This window comes from Hoplias malabaricus, chromosome 13, assembly GCF_029633855.1.
Source record: "Hoplias malabaricus isolate fHopMal1 chromosome 13, fHopMal1.hap1, whole genome shotgun sequence".
Taxonomy (NCBI): Eukaryota; Metazoa; Chordata; class Actinopteri; order Characiformes; family Erythrinidae; genus Hoplias; species Hoplias malabaricus.
In genome coordinates this window covers 24,576,180-24,597,460 of record NC_089812.1, presented here as the reverse complement: position 1 = coordinate 24,597,460, position 21,281 = coordinate 24,576,180, and the positions used below count along the sequence as shown (strand labels likewise).

Here is a 21,281-nt window from a genome sequence, read left to right as displayed (position 1 = left end):
CCAATGGGAAAAATATTTTCAGGACTTGTGTTGCTTTTGGCTGAAATATATATTCTCACTGTTCTTTTGATTTAAGAAAAAACAGCTCATTGTCACAAGCCATAATGGAAACATGAACTGACCAACGCTGCTCACTGCTGGCACAGCGTTCTGCCAAATTTAGTACCACACGTCCACAGATACCAACCCAGTCAAACGAACCGAGGTGTGAACTATCACTACAGGGGAATACAAACATCCTACAATTCATAGCTTCTATAGTCTCCAAAGAAATTGATCCTATCTTTGATCCACAGAATGGTGCTTCAGAGCACACTGCACGAGTCACCAGGCATTAGTTTATTGGAGCCATATTCAGAATCTTTAGGCTGAAATGAACTGATCCACAACTAATCAATCATCATCATCATCAGTGCACAACAGAAGTAACGTTCTAGTGTCTGAATGCAGTAAACACCTCCTCGCAGAGCTATGTGAGAATAAAGATTGGAGTAGCAGATGTCTATAAATATGCCTCAAGTTGGATTTTCCTTTAAACTAAATGAATTACTGAATATCCCTTGTATAAAGTATGCTGTATAAAAAGCCCATTCAAGTCGTGTTCTTGTCTTAATGACTCTTTAAAATGTACAGAAAATAATGTGAGGAAGTAAAAATTGTTCAGTGCACATTTTATTTATGTTTGCCAACTTTATATGAAGAAAAAGACAAATGTTACAGAAAATGGTTGAAGTGAAAGTCTCTCATGAGCACGTCCACACCATGCAGAGAGCAACCGCACACTTAAAAGATAAATTAAAAAATGTTACTTATATTAAATACATACATAGATTGCATCGGCTCAACAAAGAAGCAGACGTGCTGAGCATCTATTCATCCTTTATAAAATTGTATAATTCATATATAAAAGTTTGAATCTACACACTTGCAAAAAAAGGGACTTGGAAGCGTGCATTATTACAAAACACAGCATGTACTTCCTTGCCCACCCGTTTCCTGTTAAAAATGCTCCTTGAACAAGCTCTTAAACAGCTGCCAACAGCTGAGACTAGGGTGGGGGAAAGGAAACAGGACAGGAGGTGGTTAAAAGGAGCGTCATCTCAGATCCATTCTAATTTTATTTTAAATGTCTTGCAAATAATTTATACATTTGATGAAGAAAGCATATCAAAGGTCAGCTTCCAAGACATGCATTATCGTCTCGGACTAAACTGAAGCCTCAAAAATAACTAATCATTCAAAATCATTTTAATCCTGCGCTTAAACTTAATCTGGCTCAAGGAAAATGCCCCAAGATCATAAAGCTGAATGTAGCAGTACAGTGATGTGCTGTGTTAAACCTCGACTGCCAGTCAACAATAGTGCACTTATTGTTTGTGGGCATCTTCCTTTCTCACCTTTGCAATAGTTCACAAACATATCATCGTTTTTCCTATATTAGATTATTAGGTAGTAAATCTAGCTTTGAGTTTGCCCTAATCGCCAAGTCAGCAGTCACCAAAAGATAAAGCTACAGATTTTTCTGACTGCCCAGAGTGTTTCTGTGGGTAAAGCAGCTGTGATTTAAAATGATGCACATTTAAATAAGAAGTGTAGAGTCAGGAGCAATGGAAGTAGTGAGTACATTCTCAGGCGCCTGGAGCCGTGGAAGAAGGGCGTGTTTGTTTTTACATGGCTTTCACTTTAATTTGCTTCATCTTCATCTGCTTCTTTTCCAGTTTCTTCTGCTCACGACGCTGAGCAGCTTCCTGAAACACAGAGTGAGAATGTGTGTAACTAAACCTGTAATTACAGCTGGAAATGTGCAGCGACATGTGAGGCTTCAATCTGATTCACCTGCATTGATTCGGAATTATCTATTCTAATAAAGCACAACTAGAATTAAATAAAATAGAAAGTACGAGTTACTTTTTAATGCTAGGAATTGTAAGTTTTCCCTCAGGTTTCTTTTCTTTTATTCAATAACTGAGAGGACAGTTAAAGAAATGCTAGTTTATTTGTGTGTGTGTGCGCGCGCGCCATGGCTGAGGAATAAAATGCTGAAATATTACATGTAATATCTCAAGTATCACTTTGTCCTAAAACTAATTGTGACCAAATCCAACTATTGTAAAGCTTTTTACATTTACACCACTTTTTTTTTTTTTTTTTAATACTTCATCATGTATTTAATCTCTTCCTGATCCCTGTACCTCTAGGCGGCGCTGTCTCTCAGGGTCCTCTTCGTTCATGATCCTTTCTTTCTCCGCTCTCTTCTTTTCCTCACGGCGAGTCTGAGCTGCCTCCTGTCTCTGAGCGTGGGTCTGCTTCAAGAAGTTCTCCTCCACACGAGCACGGTTACGATCTGCTTTCATCTTCCCCTACACACACACACACTTAGTAAATAATGTAATTTAAACTCTTTTCACATTTATGAGGCACTTGAATGAGCTATTGTCATTCTCCTTCAGAAAAAGCACCACACACACACACCTCATGACTCTTCAATGAGAAGCTAATCTGACAAAAAAATATCCCATTTTTAATATATTTCTGGTAAATAATAAAAATTATTAATCATTAATAGAGATTGGGTGGCGCAGCAGGTAGTGTCAGTCACACAGTTTCAGGGACAAAGGGTTGTGGGTTCGAGTCCTGCTCGCAGTGACTGTGAGAAGTTTGGTGAGTTCTCCCCGTGTTCACGTTTGTTTCCGCTGGGTGTTCTGGTTTCCTCTCATAGTCCAAAAACACACATTGGTAGGTGGATTGCCTACTTAAAAGAGTCTATAGGTGTGAGTGTGTGCCGCCCCGTCCAGGGTGTGTTCCCACCTTGTGCCCAGTGATTCCGGGTATCCTCCTAACCCACTGCGCCCCTGAACTGGATAAGTGGTTATAAACTATGAACGAACGACTGACACAGATTCATCTGCAGAATGTACAGTCTGTTGGTGTATGCTCACCTCTCTGTTGAGGCGCAGCTTCTTCACTTTGTCGATGCTGTAGATCACCATGTTCATCAGCGGCACCAGACTGTCCATGTCTTTGGGAGATGTGTTACCCATCCCAGGCACTAGAGAAACAGTCAATACCGCTTTTATTATTAAACTCTCTGGTCCAACAACAATATAAATGTATTCAACTGATGACTCCATAGGACAGGAGAGAATTCTGAAACTCTTCAAGGATTAAGACGATCAGAGATTCAAAAGTTAGCTGGCCTTGTTCTCCAGGCCTGTGTCACTCACCATTAAATGTAAACAGCAGCGTTTTCTTGGTCTCAGGAAGCTTTAAGGGCTGACCCTCCCTACAATACACAACAGAGAAATACAGTACAAAGCAGTTTTCAATATATTCTATTTCTATAAAGTAATGTGCACAAGTAGTTTAAATTAAAATTAAATCTTACTCTTGCATAACTTTTGGACCAGAAAATTGGTCCGAGAAATGGATGGACTCAATCTTGTCAGCGTTGTTGGTGATGTAATGTACCATCTGAAAGACAAGGGGAAAATACCATGACACTAAATTAGAATTTGCTGAACGGGTCATTCCGGGAAAAAAAAGAAAATATTAAAACAATTAAAGAGTTTATTTTTGTTGTACTAAAATAACTGGATACGTTTATATAATACTACAGGCTCTTTCGGCTGCTGTTTGTTTTGGGGATGTTCTGACTTTCTTCTTCAACAGCGTGAAATGAGTGATCCATTGAGTACAAATCAAACTGACTTTGTCAATCTTCTACCTCATAATTCTTATTAACTCCTTACTTTAAGTGTGCAGTATGCTTTGTGTCACCGAAGTCTTGCTGCATCACAACAGTAAGTTTGAAGTCAAGATTGAAGAAATTCATGTACATTTCAGAATGCATTCTGCTACTTCCATCATGAGTTACATCATTGAAGAAGATCAGCGCCACACATGCCTTAACCATGACACTGCCTTAAAAAAACACTTTACAGCACTGTACTGAAGTCAATGTGGGGGGTGGGTAGTGGAGGGGGTTGTGTCCTACCTTCCTCTAAAAGCTACATAGTGCTGAACTGTGATTAGTAGGGACAAATGCTCCGTTACCCCTATTACATGACAGTGAAGCATAACATTGATTTTGAAGCTGAAATTTCAAGGTATAAATATTGCCTAGTGTTCCTTTAAATTAACTTGTATATATATATATATATATATATATAAATAAAATACACACATGCACACTATATAACCTATTTCACCTCATTGTGTCAATATATTTACTCTACATTTTGCTAAGTACTGCCTGGTCTAAATTGTGCTGTTGCATGGGAAGCTCAAGCTCACCTTGCTGTCCATCACCCCATCCGTGACCTCGCCCATCTCTGAGAGAATAGCCAGAGAGTCAGGCAGGCCATACTTTGCCCCCGACTTGGGCTTGTCCCCACAGAACTCACTCTGGAAGAACACAGGGAAGAAAGAAAGCATGAAAAATTTATTAAACACGTATTAAATTGCTATTTTTACCAAAATCCAGAGAAACTATTTCCTCACCAAGTCCTGCATCTCCTTTTGCAGCCGACCCATGGCTTTCCTGCTGCCCACGGCAAACACAAATGTGTCCATGTCCTCATCGTTCAGAATTACTTTGATTTGCTAGAGAAGGAAGGATACAAGGTATAATAATATATAACACTATATAATATATAATACAGATATAATAATACTCTTGTTTGTGGGTGGATCATTTTTTTTGTATTCGATTTGTGTTTGCATTTACACACCACTTGATCACAGGTTGGCCTCATCATTCTGGCCAGCACATTCAGCAGGTCCTGCCTCTTCAGAAACTGCAAAAGGTATAAACACAATCGACTTAAAATTTCATGCAACACAACTTGTAGAAAACTGTACAGAAAGGTGTGTATAGGGAGGAATGTAGACTGCAGCATTTCATGATTTCCCTAATGACATAAGTGTGTATTTTTATTAGTTATTTAGTCTGCATTGGAGACTGGCTGTCTGTATTACATTGCATATAAATGCTATTGATATTAGCACTTCTTAATTAGACTGTAGCATTAGTAAAATATACCCCCCCCCAGCTCCATTCTGGTTTAATCCACACAAACATTCAGAATTGATGTTGAACATTTCTGACAATGTAAACAAAGGCATTGAGCAGCATAATAACTGTAAAAGGTTGGGAAACTGAACTGTGTCATTTTACACATGCTTTAACCAACAAGAGCCCATAGCCCCTGCTGTACCTTGAGCTGAATGAGCATTCCTTCGCAGCAGACACGTCCTGAGCACCACAGATTATAGATGTGTTCGTTTTCTTGATTCAACTTCCCAGTGCTGGTTGCTTCCTTACTCGTTCCATCATCACCTAAATCAGCACAACAGCACCAGGTAAGAGAAAACGTCTAAGCCAGAGACTGAGGGATTTGTTAATCTAGTATCTTGTATGTTGTAGTCACTGGTAGTTAACTAAACAGGGCTGGATTTCCCAAAAACATCTTAGAACAAAGAAGATTCTTAAGTTGTAGAGTTAGCATCACACTGAACACTCTCTCTCCCTGTTAAGGTAATCTTAACACCAAGATATTTTTGGGAAATTGGGCCCTGTTAGCATTAGCCACTTAGTCATACCTACTAATGATTACAAACTAGGGTGAATGAACAATATTAGTGCAAATGGAATATTAAAGATAAGAGTGAAATGCAGAAAAGGAAGATAGAACAGCAAGAAATGTATAAGAGAGAGATATTTACCAACAAGGGCAAAGTTGCTCTCAAGCAGCTCTCTATGAGAGTTAAACCAAGCCTGAGCCAATCTGCTGTTTTTGTTCTTTCCAATGATGTAATTCATGATGTAAGCCAAGAGGCCAGTGACCATTAGTATTTCCATGTAATAGCTCTCCCAGCTGTTCTGGAGATGAGCCGGGACCTGTCAAACACAGTTTACAAAATACAATTTGGATTATACAGTTAATTATGATAAAAAATGTGAGTATAGAGACGTGTAATTCTGATAATGTCTCCTAGAAAATGCATTTACAATAAAAAAAATTAGATAAAATGTCAGTTATAGAATATGTACGAATGCAGTAAACATAAAATAAGTAAATCTGTTACCTCTCGATAGATGAGAGTGTCCTTGAAGGAAGGGTTGGATTTGTCATAACCCTCAAACTCCTCGTTGTCATACTTGATGTCCTGATCCTGAAAGAGCAGACACATTTCATACATTTCAAAACAGGAAATGTGAGAGCTTTTATTGAGTTATAATTTGTCCAAGCCTACAGTCAGTGCCAAAGCAGGTAACTCCATACAAGTCAGAATATAACACAACACCTATTGTCCAAAATGGTCAGAATTTAACCAGTATTCCATTTCCTATTGCACACTGCATCCTAAATCACACTCACAAGTCTGTGACCTATATATTTAGTGAACACATTTAGAGCAAAGATTTGGGCGATTCCTAAATTCCTTTTGTTAGCCTCATAGCCCCAGCACTAAATTCACCAAGTAACGCTTGGACACTAATCCTGCATCACATTCTCTTTGATTAACCCTCCACTTCAATAATGAAACTAAAAAAATCTAAGCCTTGACCTCTGCCTTAAACACACTACACTCACTTGTGCATCTGCATCCTCAAACTCGTCTTGTCCGTCCTCAATCTCAACAGTGGCCTCGTCTTCGTCGTCTTCCACTGGAGCGGACGAAGGTGCTGGCCTCGGTGGAGGCTCGTTCTCCACCTCCACCGTCGGGTCCTCACTTACATCCTCAAACTCTGCAAAGTCATTATCGTCAAACTCAGCTAGGTCCTCACCATCATCAAAGTCGTCATTGTAACGCCCCCTGGTGTCAGGGAGGGTCAGCAACAGAAGAAGAGCAGGGAGAAGCAACAAACAGCTCCTCATGACTTAACCTACAATAGCACAGATACAACAGAGGAAAGATAAGAACTTAAGATTTGATGCTTATATGAGAGTGGAAAAAACTAACAATTCAACAGTTTTATTCAATAAAATGTGCCCTTACCCATCAATGTAACAAAAAAAAAAACCTTTGAGTATTCAATGTGAGTTTTCTGAAACATGCCGACCTATTCTTATTATATTGAGATTTTATTTTGCACTAAACTGTACACATTGAGAAATGTTTACATGCCCTAAGGGATATAGTAACATGGGAGAGATGTTTTAACTGTACACTTCACGACTAGTCATTCAAAGCATTCACTCCAACAGCATAGATGTATCCCTTAGTCACAGGTGCTGTTATTGGAAAACAACACGAACACATCCTAGAGTTAGTTGAGATCCAAATCTAAGCCAAAAATCCTTTGTGCCATTTAGGCAACTCTATGAGCTTTGACACACATGAATTTGAGCATAATTATCAAAATCTGATCATTTTTATGAATATATGACTATATACAAATTGATTGTACAGGTCAAAAGTCACAGGACACCCTTTTATCTGAATACAAGTAATGAGTGAGGGGCCTATCTTTTAGGCTATGTCTGGAATATGGCCGCCATCTTGAAAGCCACCATATTGGATCGAGGGTAAGTTTTACCAAAGGGAAGGTGGTCATGTAGCATACTGAAGATATAAAAGGGTGTTCTGTGACTTTTGACCTCACCCTGTACATAACTGAAAAACATGTAAAATAGATTTATGATTACACAAGCAATAAAACAAACAGAACATAGACATTTAAGCATAGCAGGCCAGAATATCCTAAACATTCAGCTCTTCTTAATTATAAGTAATACGACTCCAGCACAAATTTGGAGTCAGTAACTGCTCAGAACCAGTCACTTTACTGTTGAAAAGAAATTTAAAAAAAAAAATTCAAATTATAAAATAATTTATTTATTAAAAGCATGTAAAAACTACATGTAAGCACTATGCCAACCACTCTGCTTTTAGGATCAATAGCCCACAATTGTTTACTTTCTCAGAGGAGGTTTTTAAACTCCAAACAGAAGGGTTTCTACTAACTTGTTTAATATTAATACAGTCATGTTTTGTCTCTGTAATCATTCACACTGAGTTAATGCTTCTTCTTTAAGTCTGTCAGTCTGTAACCTTGTAGCTGCTCAGATTACTCAGAGAAAAAGAGCAGATCTAGGATCAGGATATTTACTTTAAATGTATTATACAGAGAGTTAAATTTGCTAGAATAGTAAAAAGTAAAATAATGTGCAGGGAAAGAAGCCCAAACAGACAAGAGTTTCAAAAAGTAAATGATTACTTTACATAATACTGTCATACCCTGTTTTATAATAAATAAATGACATTGTATACATTTATGAGCCAAACCATCTTTGCAGAATTATTTCATCTTCAGAATATTGAATAACAAAGTGATAGAGAATGTGATCAGCCCTTCAAGGTCAGTGTATTATAAAGGTAAAAAATAAATGCTTTTTTTTTTAGGTCAAATCAATGCAATATACTGAATATGTTCTGACTGGTCTATAGTCAGCTGGCTACTGCCACACCACTCGAACCAAGCCTAAGCTAATTAGAGCCCACAGTGCTGACAAACCAAATCTCCACAGATATGAGTATATAACTCCACAGATTAGAGGCGAGCAGCTTACTTCACTCTGTGCGTCTGTTTTCCGTTTAACTGGTGCACTTAAAATGTCCGTTCAACCTTAAATTATGCAATATAAATGCTGCACAGTTTATTGTGACATAGAATATCGAATATGAAACTAACCACATCTTTAAAGCTAGACTTTGATGCCAATGTTGCTACTAAAGAACAAACGGAATTAATCCGTTGTGTTTAATTTAAAACAGCAACGTAGGTTTAAACTGTTAAAAAACGTGCAGCAAGTGGACCAAATATGAAATCTATGACAAAGCTTAATTGAGTTTCTTATTCGACTTCTCCGTTCCACCTTAAACCTCGCATCGTAACTGGTGCACCATTTAAGGTGGAACGGACAATTCAAATATGACGCCAACTTAGCTTCGTCTTCATATACTAACGAGAAGATAACCCCGGTTATTAGTCTCTGACAGTACACTGAATGTAAGAGTGGGCAGATATGTTAACATTTAATAATATAGGCTAATTTGGGAAATAAATAAACACTTTAATTCGCCCTGCCACCAATAAATCACGAGTTGTACAAACGACATTAACGTTCCCACTCCACCAACCTAACGTTAACCTGCTTGTGACTCTTGTCCCAAATCCCTAAAGGGACTGTTTTATTTATCCTAATAACTTCACGACCTGATCGCAAACCCCACCAGACAACGACACAATCTAAACGTTTACTCATTTACCTTCAGGTTTGTCGTGTAATTTAATATGAAATAACCGAGTTTCTTGTTCCTCTCAACAGTAATTCGTCTTCTCCCAGTGAGGGCCGCGTCCCATACTCATTATAGCTGCAAGAATATGGCGTGGGGCCCGCTCCAATAGGCGCACTTAATCCCTACCTAGGGCACCTAAGTAGGGAGACGTTTTTCTGCATGATTAGTTCTCCTTTACCATGTCAATATTAATCCAAATGTATTCTGAAATGAAGGGTAAAATAGGATTGTGTCCATCTTTGCTAACAGCAACTTCTACTTATCTGGCAAAGTCAGTATATTAGTGGTTAGAATATTGCTGTAAGTATTTGCTTGCATTCTGTCGCATGTAGTTTTATAAAACTACTTGAAAAGGAACTAGATGGTGCGCCATACTCCAGTTAGCACAGTGTTGGCCACTGCAAGCATCCATTTAAATTCTCCATTGAAAAACAAGTTTTTAAACTTTTTACATGTTTGTGTGATGTTGTTTAAATGTTGGAATGTGTGTCATGAGTGAAATAAACAAAGCAACATGGAGCATTCCCACAGTGAAACTGCAGTGTTACCAAAGACAGACAGGTGGATTTAAGAGCCAGGGTTTCTTGTGTCATAAACCTAAGCAACCCATCATAACTTATAGGGGGATCTTTTGAGACGCAGACAACCACTCAACTTATAGGTGGGTAAAATAAAGGTTGGGATAATTTCCGTATTAAAAGATCAGTGAGCAGTGAATATGTAAGTTGCTTTCATTTCCAAGAAATAAAAAAAGGTGGATTAGATGCAAGTCTAAAACCTCATTATTCATTTGGTACACACTGGTCCTCACCTCTGATTCACCCTGCTTTTTTCACTCACGATTCTAGCATATAAAAAACACCGTAAAACAGAGTTAATTTGCATTTTCACCAGGTAGTATCTTCACTTTATTAATGCCCAAATATTCTCATAGCATTTTAACAAGTACCTATATATTTAAGTAAATATAGAAAGGTAAACCTTTAGTTTGCTTTTATGGCTTAAAATGAATTTTAATATTCTCCTAATACAGATAAAGTTTAACACTTAGAAATACCCATAAGAGCATACAAGGGTTCAGAATATACAGATTACTAGGGAAGCACAGGACTTTTATTTTGAAAGTGGTCAGGACATTTTGGAACAGAAGCTCAAACCGTCGTCTTTGTGGCTTGTTAGATCAGAAAAGGCCCTGTTTGGGTTAAGACTTCTTCGTTGAATTTTAAGTTAAAGAGTTTCTGTAAAATGCTGAGGGCTTAGTGCGCTGATTTCGACCTGGGGAGAGCTTATAGAGGCGGGTTGAGGCGGCGGTATCTCCGTAGTTAGTCTCTGCAGTGTTATGACACTCTCTCTTTGTCTGCGTTAACGGGACTGGCTGCGGGTCGCTGTGAAATATTTGAGTTTCTTCCATTTTAACGGGTTTATTTTGGACTTTGTTCGGCTAAGGGTCGTGTAGAGCGGAGATTAATCATGTCTCTACACGGTAAAAGGAAAGAGATTTATAAATATGAAGCTCCATGGACCGTATACGCGATGAACTGGAGCGTCAGACCTGACAAGCGCTTCAGACTGGCGCTCGGCAGCTTCGTGGAGGAATACAACAACAAGGTACAAATAAAACGGCTTTATTCAGACATTTAAGACAGTTTGTTGCATCATGGACTCCGATTTCACTTTCCATGGCTTGTGGATAGAGGCCTGATGGGATATTTGTGTTCGCTTATGGACAGCGAAAGGATGCAGGATATGTTAAAATCAGCGTATCTTGGTATTTGAAATTTGTTCAGTAATCGTCACTCGATTTTAAGCTTCATTTATTTATCCATTAATTCATCCTCTCATTTGTTTGAGATTTAAGTCTGAACAACCAAGACAGATACTTCATATTTTCTCACTGTGAGTTTGAAAAAAGGACTTTTGTGACAAAAGAGAGCAAAATGCTGAAAATATGAGAAAAGTTCACATAACATTTACACAATTATATTAACTTAAATTGTGGTAGTAATATTTAATTTTCATATAGAGTAAGCAAAATGACAGAAATATCAACTCACAATCATTTAAAATTCATAGTCCACACCATAAAACAGAAACATCAGAATAAAGTTTACATCCTTCAAGAGATGTATTTCTGAGTGATTCTGAAGACAAAAGCTCTAATACAGACAGGTCATGTTTTAAACATTGAGCTCTGATTGGATTGTGAAATACTGTTGTTTAAATGTAGTGACATTTTTGTGTAGAGTATGTTTTTTTTGTTTTGTTTTGTTTTGTTTTGTTTTTAACGCCTGCAGGATTTCACTGATGATGTCACAAAGCAGAGAGACTTTTATAGGTGGGGAATAATCTAGATTATAAATCAAAAAGAAAGAAGCAAAGAGGCGAGAACTGTATTTTAAATCATAAGGCACCGTATATTACACTTGTTTTGAACTAGTACATGAACCTACAAGATGAGCATATTTTATTTTGATTTCTGATTGACTTAAAGCTTTTTCAGTTTTTTTTTTCAAAAACTGGCTTGTCTCTTTAAAGATATTTTTATGATAGAAATCCCAAAACATTTTTAGAGAATCGATAGTTCTAAATTTGAAAACAGCTAATAAACACTCAGGTCACTATGAATGTTTGATATTTATTCATCATTTCATATACTTTGCTGTACTAAATAAATTTAGATAATTAATTTTAAATAATAATTTAGATTTTTAAAAAGATGTTTATCTGTAATATTTACACAAGTCATCTATCATCTTTTATGATCCAGATGAGGAGTGTAAATAATGTGTGTAAACTGGTTTTGCTCACTCCATGAAATGGGGTTGGAAAATTTGGGAAATTACGTATTTGTAATATTTCTGACATGTTTAACTGATGTATAAGACCCAGGTCTGCATGCCTGCAGTGTTTGGAATCTGCCCGGCATAGTAACAAGCTTTTTTTGGGCCACCCTTTTCATGTAGTCACACAGCACATGGGTGTTTGCTGGCCTCTGATTGGCTCAGTTCACCTACGGCTCTTCCTGCTTTTCTTGTTATTGATTTGAATCACTCTTCTATAGTTTGTTTTGACAAGACCATTGACATTGTTGATGTTGTTAATAATATATCTGAAGTGCTCTTAAATCTTATCTCAGGGTAACATTTGTCATTTACAATATACACCTGCCAGTAAATAATCTATTTTAGTTTACTATGGGAAAGCATGAGGTCACTACTCTAGAGGGTTTGTCTGTCATACCCTAGGTCTAGATGCTGCCGTTGAGCTCGGTATCATTTAGATTAGAATATTTTGTGTATTTTTTTTAGTTTTCCAAAGTAATTTATTCCCTGCCCACATTTCTGAAATCCTTTACCCCCCTCAGGCTCACACCATATGTTTTTAGGTAGGAAGAGAGTGTGGTGGGCTGTGTGTAAAGCTCTACTGGACTGGCATAGGTTATTTTACATCTTATCCTGTGTGTAATTACAAGTTGTTAATAATTAAGACTAAAATTGCAGTTTTTTCACTCATTTATATCGATTGCAAAAAAAAGAGCTGGGAAAAAAAAAGATTTCTGTTTTTAACCAGATAACTTACACCCCAACTCAAATGTGTCCAATAGCCTCATGCCTGGGCATATGTTTCATGGCTAACTGAAATCCTGCTTTGTGGACTAGGCTTCAGGAGTTTTCTGTACACTGCATTCTGTGTTAATACACCATGGTGGTTAATACACCATGGCCTACAGGTCAAACCTTCTTTTACTATGTAGACTATAGCTTATTTTTAAAAGCACAATTTGAAATCTATGCCCTTTGTTTGGCCCTCAGTTCACAACAAACATGGCATTTTGCTTCCCCAAAAAAGTTTGAGCACCCATGGTCTAGATCAGTGGTTCTCAAACTTTTTAGACCAAGTACAACCCATTATCAACCAATACCTTCAAGTACCACCTATGATTTTTACCACAGAAATGTGTGCACCCAGGTTCTTCTCCTGTTCCAGGGGCATAATGCTTGAATTTTTGCATGCTTAAAATAAATACTACAAATTATAGAGAGAACACAAATAACTAGGCCTAAACTGAATGTTCTAAACACAATTATACATTTATGAGAACATATAAAATTTATGGGCAGTAAGATTTTTGAAAGAAATAAAAACGAGAAGCTGTCAATTTAATATCAGTTATGTGCTTTAATGGGCTACAGTGCGGCAGGGTCTTGGGGCAGGTCACAGCGGCTCTGCACTTGTGGTGGTAGGTGAAGGAGGGGCGGCGCTGTGTTAAACCTTGTTTTACGGCTGTAATGATGCGAAGAACGGCCACGTTTTCCTTCAGCCAAGTGTTTTCTTCTATTTTGTCTTTGTGTGTACAGAATTCTTACTTAGTTTCCTTCTATTTTTGCCTCTGGATTTAGTCCTTCTGGGTGTATATCTGGAGTATTTCTCGGACTTGGTCTCTGCTTGTTTTTCTCATTTTTGCATTGCCCTTTTTATAATTAAATCAAAATTGCTCACGTCTGTCTCTAGCCTTTTCTTACATCCAGTAAGCAACTGAAACTGGGTTTTATTTACACGGATTTCTCAAAAACTGGGGGATAGCGTTTCCCCCCTGGAAAAAAGCAGAGGAACACTGTCACCCGCCGTTCCCTTACAGATGTAATCAACTAAGGTGTATGCATAAAAATTAATTTCACTGGGGCATAGTTATGGAAACTGTGAAACATTACGTAATTTACACATTAAAAATTATATTTCCAGTTATAAATTAATTAGTAATTTTTTCAAGGTCATTTGGTGTACCACCTCTTGCTGCTTCAGACCACAGTTTGAGAACCACTGGTCTAGATTATTGCAGGGAATGACTGATTTTGGAACAACAATAAAGCATGACACATTAAAATCTAAAAAAATTTTTCGTATTATCCTAATCTACTTAGAATCATTGTGCACAAGGCTAGAACAAACTCTAGACAGGATGCCAGTCCATCACTGGGCACCATACACTCGCAGAGTCACTCAGACACCTACACCTGTAGACACTTGAACAGCCAGTCCACTTACCAATATTTTGGACTGTGGGAGGATACCTAAGCATCTGGAGGAAACCCATGAAGACACAGGGACAACACACCACACTCCTCACTGACAGTGACCAGAGGTGGGATTTGAACCCACAACCCCAGGATACTGAAGCTGTGTGACAGAGACACACTCTGTGCCACCCAAATTTGAATTAATCAAACTTAAAGTACAACATACGCAACACTCTGCAGTATAATATACATGGTTAGTGTCCCGTGTTACTCTTGTATTTAAAAAAAAAATGAGGATAATCATTCACTGTTCAGAACACATTGGGTTTGATTCCCAGAAAGAGATTAATCGTAGCCCTGGACTGTATCATCCTTTGAATGGAAAATCACAATTCAAAATCCTATGGAGTCCAGGACAAGGCTTAATCGCTGTGTGGGAAACCACCCCTTTATATCCAGCTCTGATGTATTTTTCTGTCCTGGTTTTTGTTTGTAGGTGCAGCTGGTTGGTCTAGATGAGGAGAGCTCTGAGTTTGTGTGCAGGAATACATTTGATCACCCGTACCCCACCACCAAGATCATGTGGATCCCAGACACTAAAGGAGTCTACCCAGACCTGCTGGCCACCAGTGGGGATTACCTGCGCATCTGGAGGGTAAGAGTGTGTGTTCACCAAGAACTTACAACACTGACTCTGTGTCTTTGTGTCATGGGAACTTTCTTCTGCCTAGTGATACTATGTCATGTATTTCACATGATACTGACACCAGAAATGCGGAGAATTAAAAATACTGACTTTTAACTGACACCATCTTCACCATGATAACTGCAAAGCCACATTGAATAGCTTTTTATATGATGCTCGAATGGCCTCCAAAAACTTGCATACATGAAAAATGAATTGGTTTAATTAAGGAAATGAATGCTGAAGAAGGCACTGTCTCTGTTTCAGGTGAACGACACAGAGACTCGTCTTGAATGCCTTCTGAACAACAACAAAAACTCAGACTTCTGTGCTCCTCTAACTTCCTTCGACTGGAACGAGGTCGACCCCAACCTTCTGGGTAAGATATGTGTTTAGAATACACACACCAGTCGACTGGATGTTGAGGTGGATGTACTGTTTGAACCATGCGTGAATTTAAATGTCTGTGTGTTATACTCTGCTAGGCACCTCCAGTATTGACACCACCTGCACTATCTGGGGTCTAGAGACGGGGCAGGTGCTGGGAAGAGTAAACCTGGTCTCTGGTCACGTCAAGACTCAGCTCATTGCTCACGACAAGGAGGTGAGGCATCAGTGGTGTCTCCGCTACCTCTGCCGCTACTGATAACAAACCTCATTAACGTGTGTGTGTTACTGTTAAGGAACCTGTCAATCACATGATATCACAGTCCATTTTTCAGTGTTTCACCTACTTTTTGAAAAGATATTTATTTGTACAAAATATACTGTCTATCGAGACCTGAAAACGGATTAAGCGGAAAAAATGGTGATGATGATGAATATACATACCCTCTATTGGTGTCTAGCAGTTTACAGCTTTCTCAGTTATTTCAGACCTGCTTTCCTTTTCTTCCAGTTATTGGAAATCGCTGAGATTGTAGAGAAGGTTAGAGGAATTCAGTCAAAATTCAGTGAGGTCCATTTGTTAAAATTTCCTCCCAGCAATGGTAGACTGCATGTCAGACACACTGGTTTTGAACTGGCTGCAGGAAGAATGAAAATTAACTTCTCCTTCTGCTTCATTTTAAATGTTTGCTTTTCTGCGTCAACCTTCCTTATTTTGGAACAAGCAGTGCAGTCCTCTCCCTCACATCTCTCTCACATCCCTCTCATTCTCTCTAGTGAGGGTACAACATCGTTTCTGGCTTAAGATGTGTTTACAAGAATTGGCAGATGTATAGTTTTTGTTGCAGGGTTTCATTTATTCTCATTTATTTATTTTTTGACTTTCTGTCTATTACGTTCATGTTTACGTAGTTGATAGCTCTAACTTTATTGTACAGTAACGGAGTTCTGATGTTGGCCTGCAGGTGTATGACATAGCATTCAGTCGTGCTGGAGGAGGCAGGGATATGTTTGCGTCTGTGGGAGCAGATGGCTCTGTGCGTATGTTTGACCTCCGTCACCTGGAACACAGCACCATCATCTACGAGGACCCACAGCACCACCCACTGCTCCGCCTCTGCTGGAACAAACAGGACCCCAACTACCTGGCCACCATGGCCATGGACGGCATGGAGGTAACTTACTGCAGTCTATGTCACAGTTTATCAACCACATGTGGCTCACCAAGCCCCCTGTAGTGATCCTCAGCCCTGTACTGAGGGTGAGCAAATGGTCAGTTATTAGCTGCTGATGGTGCTTTTGTAATTGATTTATGAGAAACATATTTCTCTTGATAATAAACATAGGTTAATTGTAAGTTTATGTTGGAAAACGTTTCAAGTTTGACATCTTAAGGTATGAACTGTTTTTTCCTATGGGACTTGACACACTGTAGTGAAAAAGAAACCAGCCCGGAGGTGGAAAAGACTGAGAACCACTGGTCTGTGTTTCAGTAAGCAGTGAAACTCAATACGGAAACGGTTGAATGGTCTTTGTAATTTTTTTTTTAAATGCTTTATTTGGAGTTTGGCAGCTTTTAATGTAAAAAAGAAAATGATTTGAGATGCATTTTTTTATTGTTTAGAATAAGAGTGCAATGATATTAGCATCGTTTCAAATAGAAGTGTCGCCTTTATTGATTCCCTTTAGGAAATTACTTCTCTCCGTTTAACCAATCCCTGGCAATGAACAGACAAACACACGCTAATGAGCAGTTCTCTCTCTCGCGCACACACAATCTCTCTCTAGGGGCAGTGAACACACACACACACACACACACACACACACAACTGGAGCGGTAGACTGCCAACCACCTCTGCGTTTGGGGGGTTAGGTGCCAGTCCAGGGAGTTGAACAGTCTTCTCTAAACTCAAGGCCATGGCTGCTCACAGTTGCTGCATAGAGATATCACTGTGGGGCTCCAGAGTGGCTCGGCTTGTTATTCTTGTTGGCTGCAGCAGATGTGGTACCTCGGTGTGTATTAATCTCTGCGCTCTGCTGTAGGTGGTGATTCTGGACGTGCGTGTGCCGTGTACACCAGTGGCTCGGCTCAACAATCACCGTGCGTGTGTGAACGGCATCGCATGGGCTCCACATTCGTCTTGCCACATCTGTACTGCAGGTAAGAGACCAGCACAGCTACACACACCAATACACACATAGAGAGAGACACTTGCATATATGCTTATGACTTTTGATCAAGCTCATATATTCATAATACGTATGCAACAAACTTATGTCTATTTATAGATAATAGTGCTTAACATCTTTCATTTGTGGATAATTAAATAAATAAAATAGTTATTTAAGCTAATATTTTGCAGAAAAAAACTTTTTATTTAAGAACCTGTATATTGTTGCTGTCCAATTTAAAACATTTAATACATCATTTGGGGTGCCACGGTGGCACAGCAGGGAATGTGTCGCAGTCAAACAGCTCCAGGAGTTTGGTGTGTTCTCCCTGTGTCTGTGTGGGTTTCCTCCGGGTGCTCCAGTTTCCTCCAATGGTCCAAACACACATGTTGGTAGGTGGATTGGCGACTAAAAAGTGTCCGTAGGTGTAAGTGAGTGTGTATCGCCCTGTGAAGAATTGGCGCCCCCTCCAGGGTTTATTGCCACTTTATGCCCAGTGATTCCATGTAGGACCCGCTGCGACCCTGAACTGGATAAGCGCTTACAGATAATGAATGAATGAATGAATAATACATCATTTGAACACAGCAGCTGTCCTTCATAGACCAATAAAAATGCTTCAGAATGACTTCGAATAAAATCTTTTTACATTCACTTCCATTGAAAGTTAAGAAGATTTTTCCTATTTCTGAAGTTTCTATTTCTGAAGATACATGTTTTTATCTGGACAGCGATGATATTCTGTGATTGAAGCCTGCTGTGTTTAGATGCTGTTGCTTTGGCAAAGCCAGACTTAGCCACACATTGCTGTGTGTAACGTTAGTACAAATTTTCAAAAAAGGATTTCTCTTTGTTCAAAACATGACCTGAAGTAAAAGGCTGCCCGCTGTGTCTTATCTTCCAAGCTGTGCAGCCTGTGATTTCTGTGGAAGGGCAGATGCTACAGTTTCCAAAATGAGTAATGGAGAATTAATTTCTTCATTAATATTAGCCCCGCTGTAGCTCCTGTGCAAAAGGAAGGAAGCACACCTGAGACACCAAACGCTTCTTGTCTGGGAAAAGATTCTCTATAATCAAACCTGCATTTGAATTCTAGCTCGGTCCTCTTTACCTGGGCCTCTCCTCTTTTCATTTCCACTGTAGCGGACGATCACCAGGCACTAATCTGGGACATCCAGCAGATGCCACGAGCGATCGAGGACCCCATCCTGGCGTACACGGCTGAGGGGGAGATCAACAACGTCCAGTGGGCGTCCACTCAGCCCGACTGGATTGCCATCTGCTACAACAACTGCTTGGAGATCCTGCGGGTTTAACAGCGAAGATGAAACTGGCCCTGAGTCTGCGCTGAGCCAGAGCAGGGCTAGTCCCAATGAGAGAGGAGAGGAGGAAGAGGAGGAGGGAGTGGAGGTGGAGGAGGGAGAAGAAGAAGAAGAAGAAGGAGGGAGTGGATGGTTTTTGTGCTGTTGTAGAGGCCTAGAGGTTGCTGGAGGTTTTGAATAGGGTGGAAGTGTGTCTGGGGTTTGAAGTGTGTGTGTGTGTGTGAGAGAGAGAGTGAAAAATTGTTGATAGAGGTGTGTGTGTGGTTTGGTGCATTTTATTTTCATTTGTCTTTCATTACGTGTTGTTCTTCTCGTGTTAGGCCCATTTCTTTGTTTGCAGTGTTCTTGGCGATGATTGAAGACATGTACAGACGACATATCAATAACAACAAACAGCTGCATCTCCAGCAAACAAAATATTTGCTCTCAATGTTCCTCACTGTTAAAAGTATGTTTCCAGTAGAGAACTAGTTACCAAACAGCCAGCATTGAGATTACCTTGGAATGATGTTTTTTTTTTTTTATATTAAGCTTGTGGCAAATATTTATCATCTGAGCGAAGTTCAGAAACAAAAATCTGCTGAAAAACACCAAATCCACATTTGACTTTTTCCTGCATCTCAGACATGCCTAGCTGTTATTTCCTAACTCCTCCTTCCTTGTTTTACAACAGTGGTTCAGGGACATCTGTGTTTTGAAGTGTCCCTAAAGCCCTGTGTTGTTTTGCCAAGTACTTGACTGACAGCTGAAACTCTCTTTACTGTGAGCATGTTAAATAGACCTGAGCTTAGATTTGAGAATAGACAAATCTAGTCCACTCTGATGGTCACAGGCTTCGTGACTAGCCATCGTTTTAATCTCCAGCTTATAGGCAAGATTTGAGGCCAAGGGATGGATGTTTTTGTCACTTTAAAAAATGAATTCCACTTAATATTTTATAATAATTTCTGCTTAATTTAAGCATTTAGATGTAAACAAAGTGACGCAGAGTTTGATGTGAAGTGATGGAGACCAGTCATTGAGAGGCCTACAACACAAATACAGCCATGAATGGACATTTAAAGCTTATCTCAGAACTGTCCTAAAATAATGCCTCAGGCATTTGTGTTTGTAGCCATTTCATGTCATAACTTCTTTATGTAGCTTCTACAGGAATGAACCTGTTCAGACGTCTGGTTTCTGTCTCCACCACTGTGCACAGTTAAGACTCTGGGTCCTTTTTAGCATTTCATTGTGCAGAAATTAATTTAAAAAATGTGTGGAGTCCCCTAAACTTCAAATTATTGCTATTGCTTGACTGTATACTACTTTTTAAAAATTCTCTTTGCTCCCTTGTTTTCCTCACTTGCTCAAACTGTCACTCATCTCACTTCTTTTTGTTCACTCCTTTTTCCAGCATGTTTGTGCTCAATGTGAGTAATGTACATACATATATAAATATTATAAATAAGCTAGGACAGAAACGTTCATGTTGTGACTTTTTCCAGAAGAAACTCGCTGTTCCAGGTCCTTAGGTCTGTCCATGGAAATGTCTGGCGTGGTACAGTTATATTGTAATAGTTGAGTGTTCAGAACACAGCTGAAGGTGAACATGGAAAGCTCTTGTGAGCTGATCCTAATCCAGTCCTTGCTGAAAGAGTGCATATGTGATTATTACGTGTGTGCTCGACCGCAATGTTTTTTCTATTAATAAACTTGCATTGTTCTTCCATAAAGCTCTTAATGATCCTTTGACATTAAAAAGCATCAGAAAGAGAACCACACCATCCTCAGGGAGTCAGGGGACAGACAGAGACTAAATGTGGTGGAAACCAAAGTCTCCAGATTGGAATTTCTTATTTCTGTACTTTTAAACTGTCCATTGCTCTCTGTGATCTTTGCTCCTTTGTATCAAGTTTCATGCTGAATTGTTATTTTTATTGTTTTGCCTGTGGGGCCTGTTGGGTCACATCATAACACTTCAATTTTAGTCCAAACCTTTAGAGAGCACTGTCATTCTGAGGCTGCAGCCTAGACCTTTGACTGTAGAGTCCTTGTTGAATTGTTATGCTTTATATAAGTGATAATGGACAAGTAACTTATAAAGAGCAACTTTCAATACAGTACTGGATATTTGCTAAATGTAACGTGCAGGGAAATAATAAGACACAGTCTGTGGAAATGTCAATTATGGAACTTATGGTGTCTTTTCCCCACAGTGTTTGTTACAATCTGCAAATACCCTGTCATTTTGACCTAAAATATACAGCAATATTTATGAAAGTTTATTTCACTAAATCTTCAACATTTAAAAAAAAATGGCATGATTGTCATATTATTTATAAACAAATAGAAATGTAAGACTTTAAATGTGCTATAATGCACTCTTCGATCTGAAATGCCCTATAATAT

The 21,281-nt window shown here is 38.9% G+C and overlaps 2 protein-coding genes across 3 annotated transcripts; one reads left to right on the top strand and one right to left on the bottom strand.

The window, feature by feature from the left end:
• Nucleotides 1–666: 666 nt before the first annotated feature.
• On the bottom strand, nucleotides 667–9,408 carry ccdc47 (coiled-coil domain containing 47). Its single transcript, XM_066642251.1, has 13 exons — nucleotides 9,277–9,408; nucleotides 6,597–6,889; nucleotides 6,088–6,174; nucleotides 5,725–5,899; nucleotides 5,217–5,338; nucleotides 4,731–4,796; nucleotides 4,501–4,602; nucleotides 4,294–4,404; nucleotides 3,386–3,471; nucleotides 3,225–3,283; nucleotides 2,940–3,049; nucleotides 2,193–2,360; nucleotides 667–1,748 (listed from the first exon to the last, which is right to left on the bottom strand). The coding sequence occupies exons 2-13, from the start codon at nucleotides 6,879–6,881 to the stop codon at nucleotides 1,668–1,670; spliced, it is 1,452 nt and encodes a 483-aa protein (XP_066498348.1). The 5' UTR covers nucleotides 6,882–6,889; nucleotides 9,277–9,408; the 3' UTR covers nucleotides 667–1,667.
• Nucleotides 9,409–10,408: 1,000 nt separating this feature from the next.
• On the top strand, nucleotides 10,409–21,051 carry dcaf7 (ddb1 and cul4 associated factor 7). Of its 2 annotated transcripts, none has more exons than XM_066642779.1 (7): nucleotides 10,409–10,914; nucleotides 14,821–14,979; nucleotides 15,277–15,388; nucleotides 15,495–15,613; nucleotides 16,362–16,571; nucleotides 17,440–17,557; nucleotides 18,709–21,051. In XM_066642779.1, exons 1-7 carry the CDS (start codon nucleotides 10,777–10,779, stop codon nucleotides 18,882–18,884), a joined length of 1,032 nt encoding a protein of 343 aa, XP_066498876.1. In that variant the 5' UTR covers nucleotides 10,409–10,776; the 3' UTR covers nucleotides 18,885–21,051. The 2 variants fall into 2 exon arrangements, with proteins under 2 accessions (XP_066498876.1, XP_066498878.1); XM_066642781.1 differs by having other exon boundaries at nucleotides 18,712–21,042.
• Nucleotides 21,052–21,281: the final 230 nt, after the last annotated feature.

What these genes read in the sequence shown, in the direction of transcription:
- ccdc47 (XM_066642251.1), bottom strand. Translation starts at nt 6,881, where the DNA reads ATGAGGAGCTGTTTGTTGCTTCTCCCTGCTCTTCTTCTGTTGCTGACC. An exon ending in TTGAGGATGCAGATGCACAA is followed by an intron (nt 6,175 to 6,596) that starts GTGAGTGTAGTG and finishes CTGCTCTTTCAG; the next exon opens with GATCAGGACATCAAGTATGA. An exon ending in GGTCCAAAAGTTATGCAAGA is followed by an intron (nt 3,284 to 3,385) that starts GTAAGATTTAAT and finishes TGTGTATTGTAG; the next exon opens with GGAGGGTCAGCCCTTAAAGC.
- dcaf7 (XM_066642779.1), top strand. Translation starts at nt 10,777, where the DNA reads ATGTCTCTACACGGTAAAAGGAAAGAGATTTATAAATATGAAGCTCCA. An exon ending in ATTACCTGCGCATCTGGAGG is followed by an intron (nt 14,980 to 15,276) that starts GTAAGAGTGTGT and finishes TCTCTGTTTCAG; the next exon opens with GTGAACGACACAGAGACTCG. An exon ending in TCATTGCTCACGACAAGGAG is followed by an intron (nt 15,614 to 16,361) that starts GTGAGGCATCAG and finishes GTTGGCCTGCAG; the next exon opens with GTGTATGACATAGCATTCAG.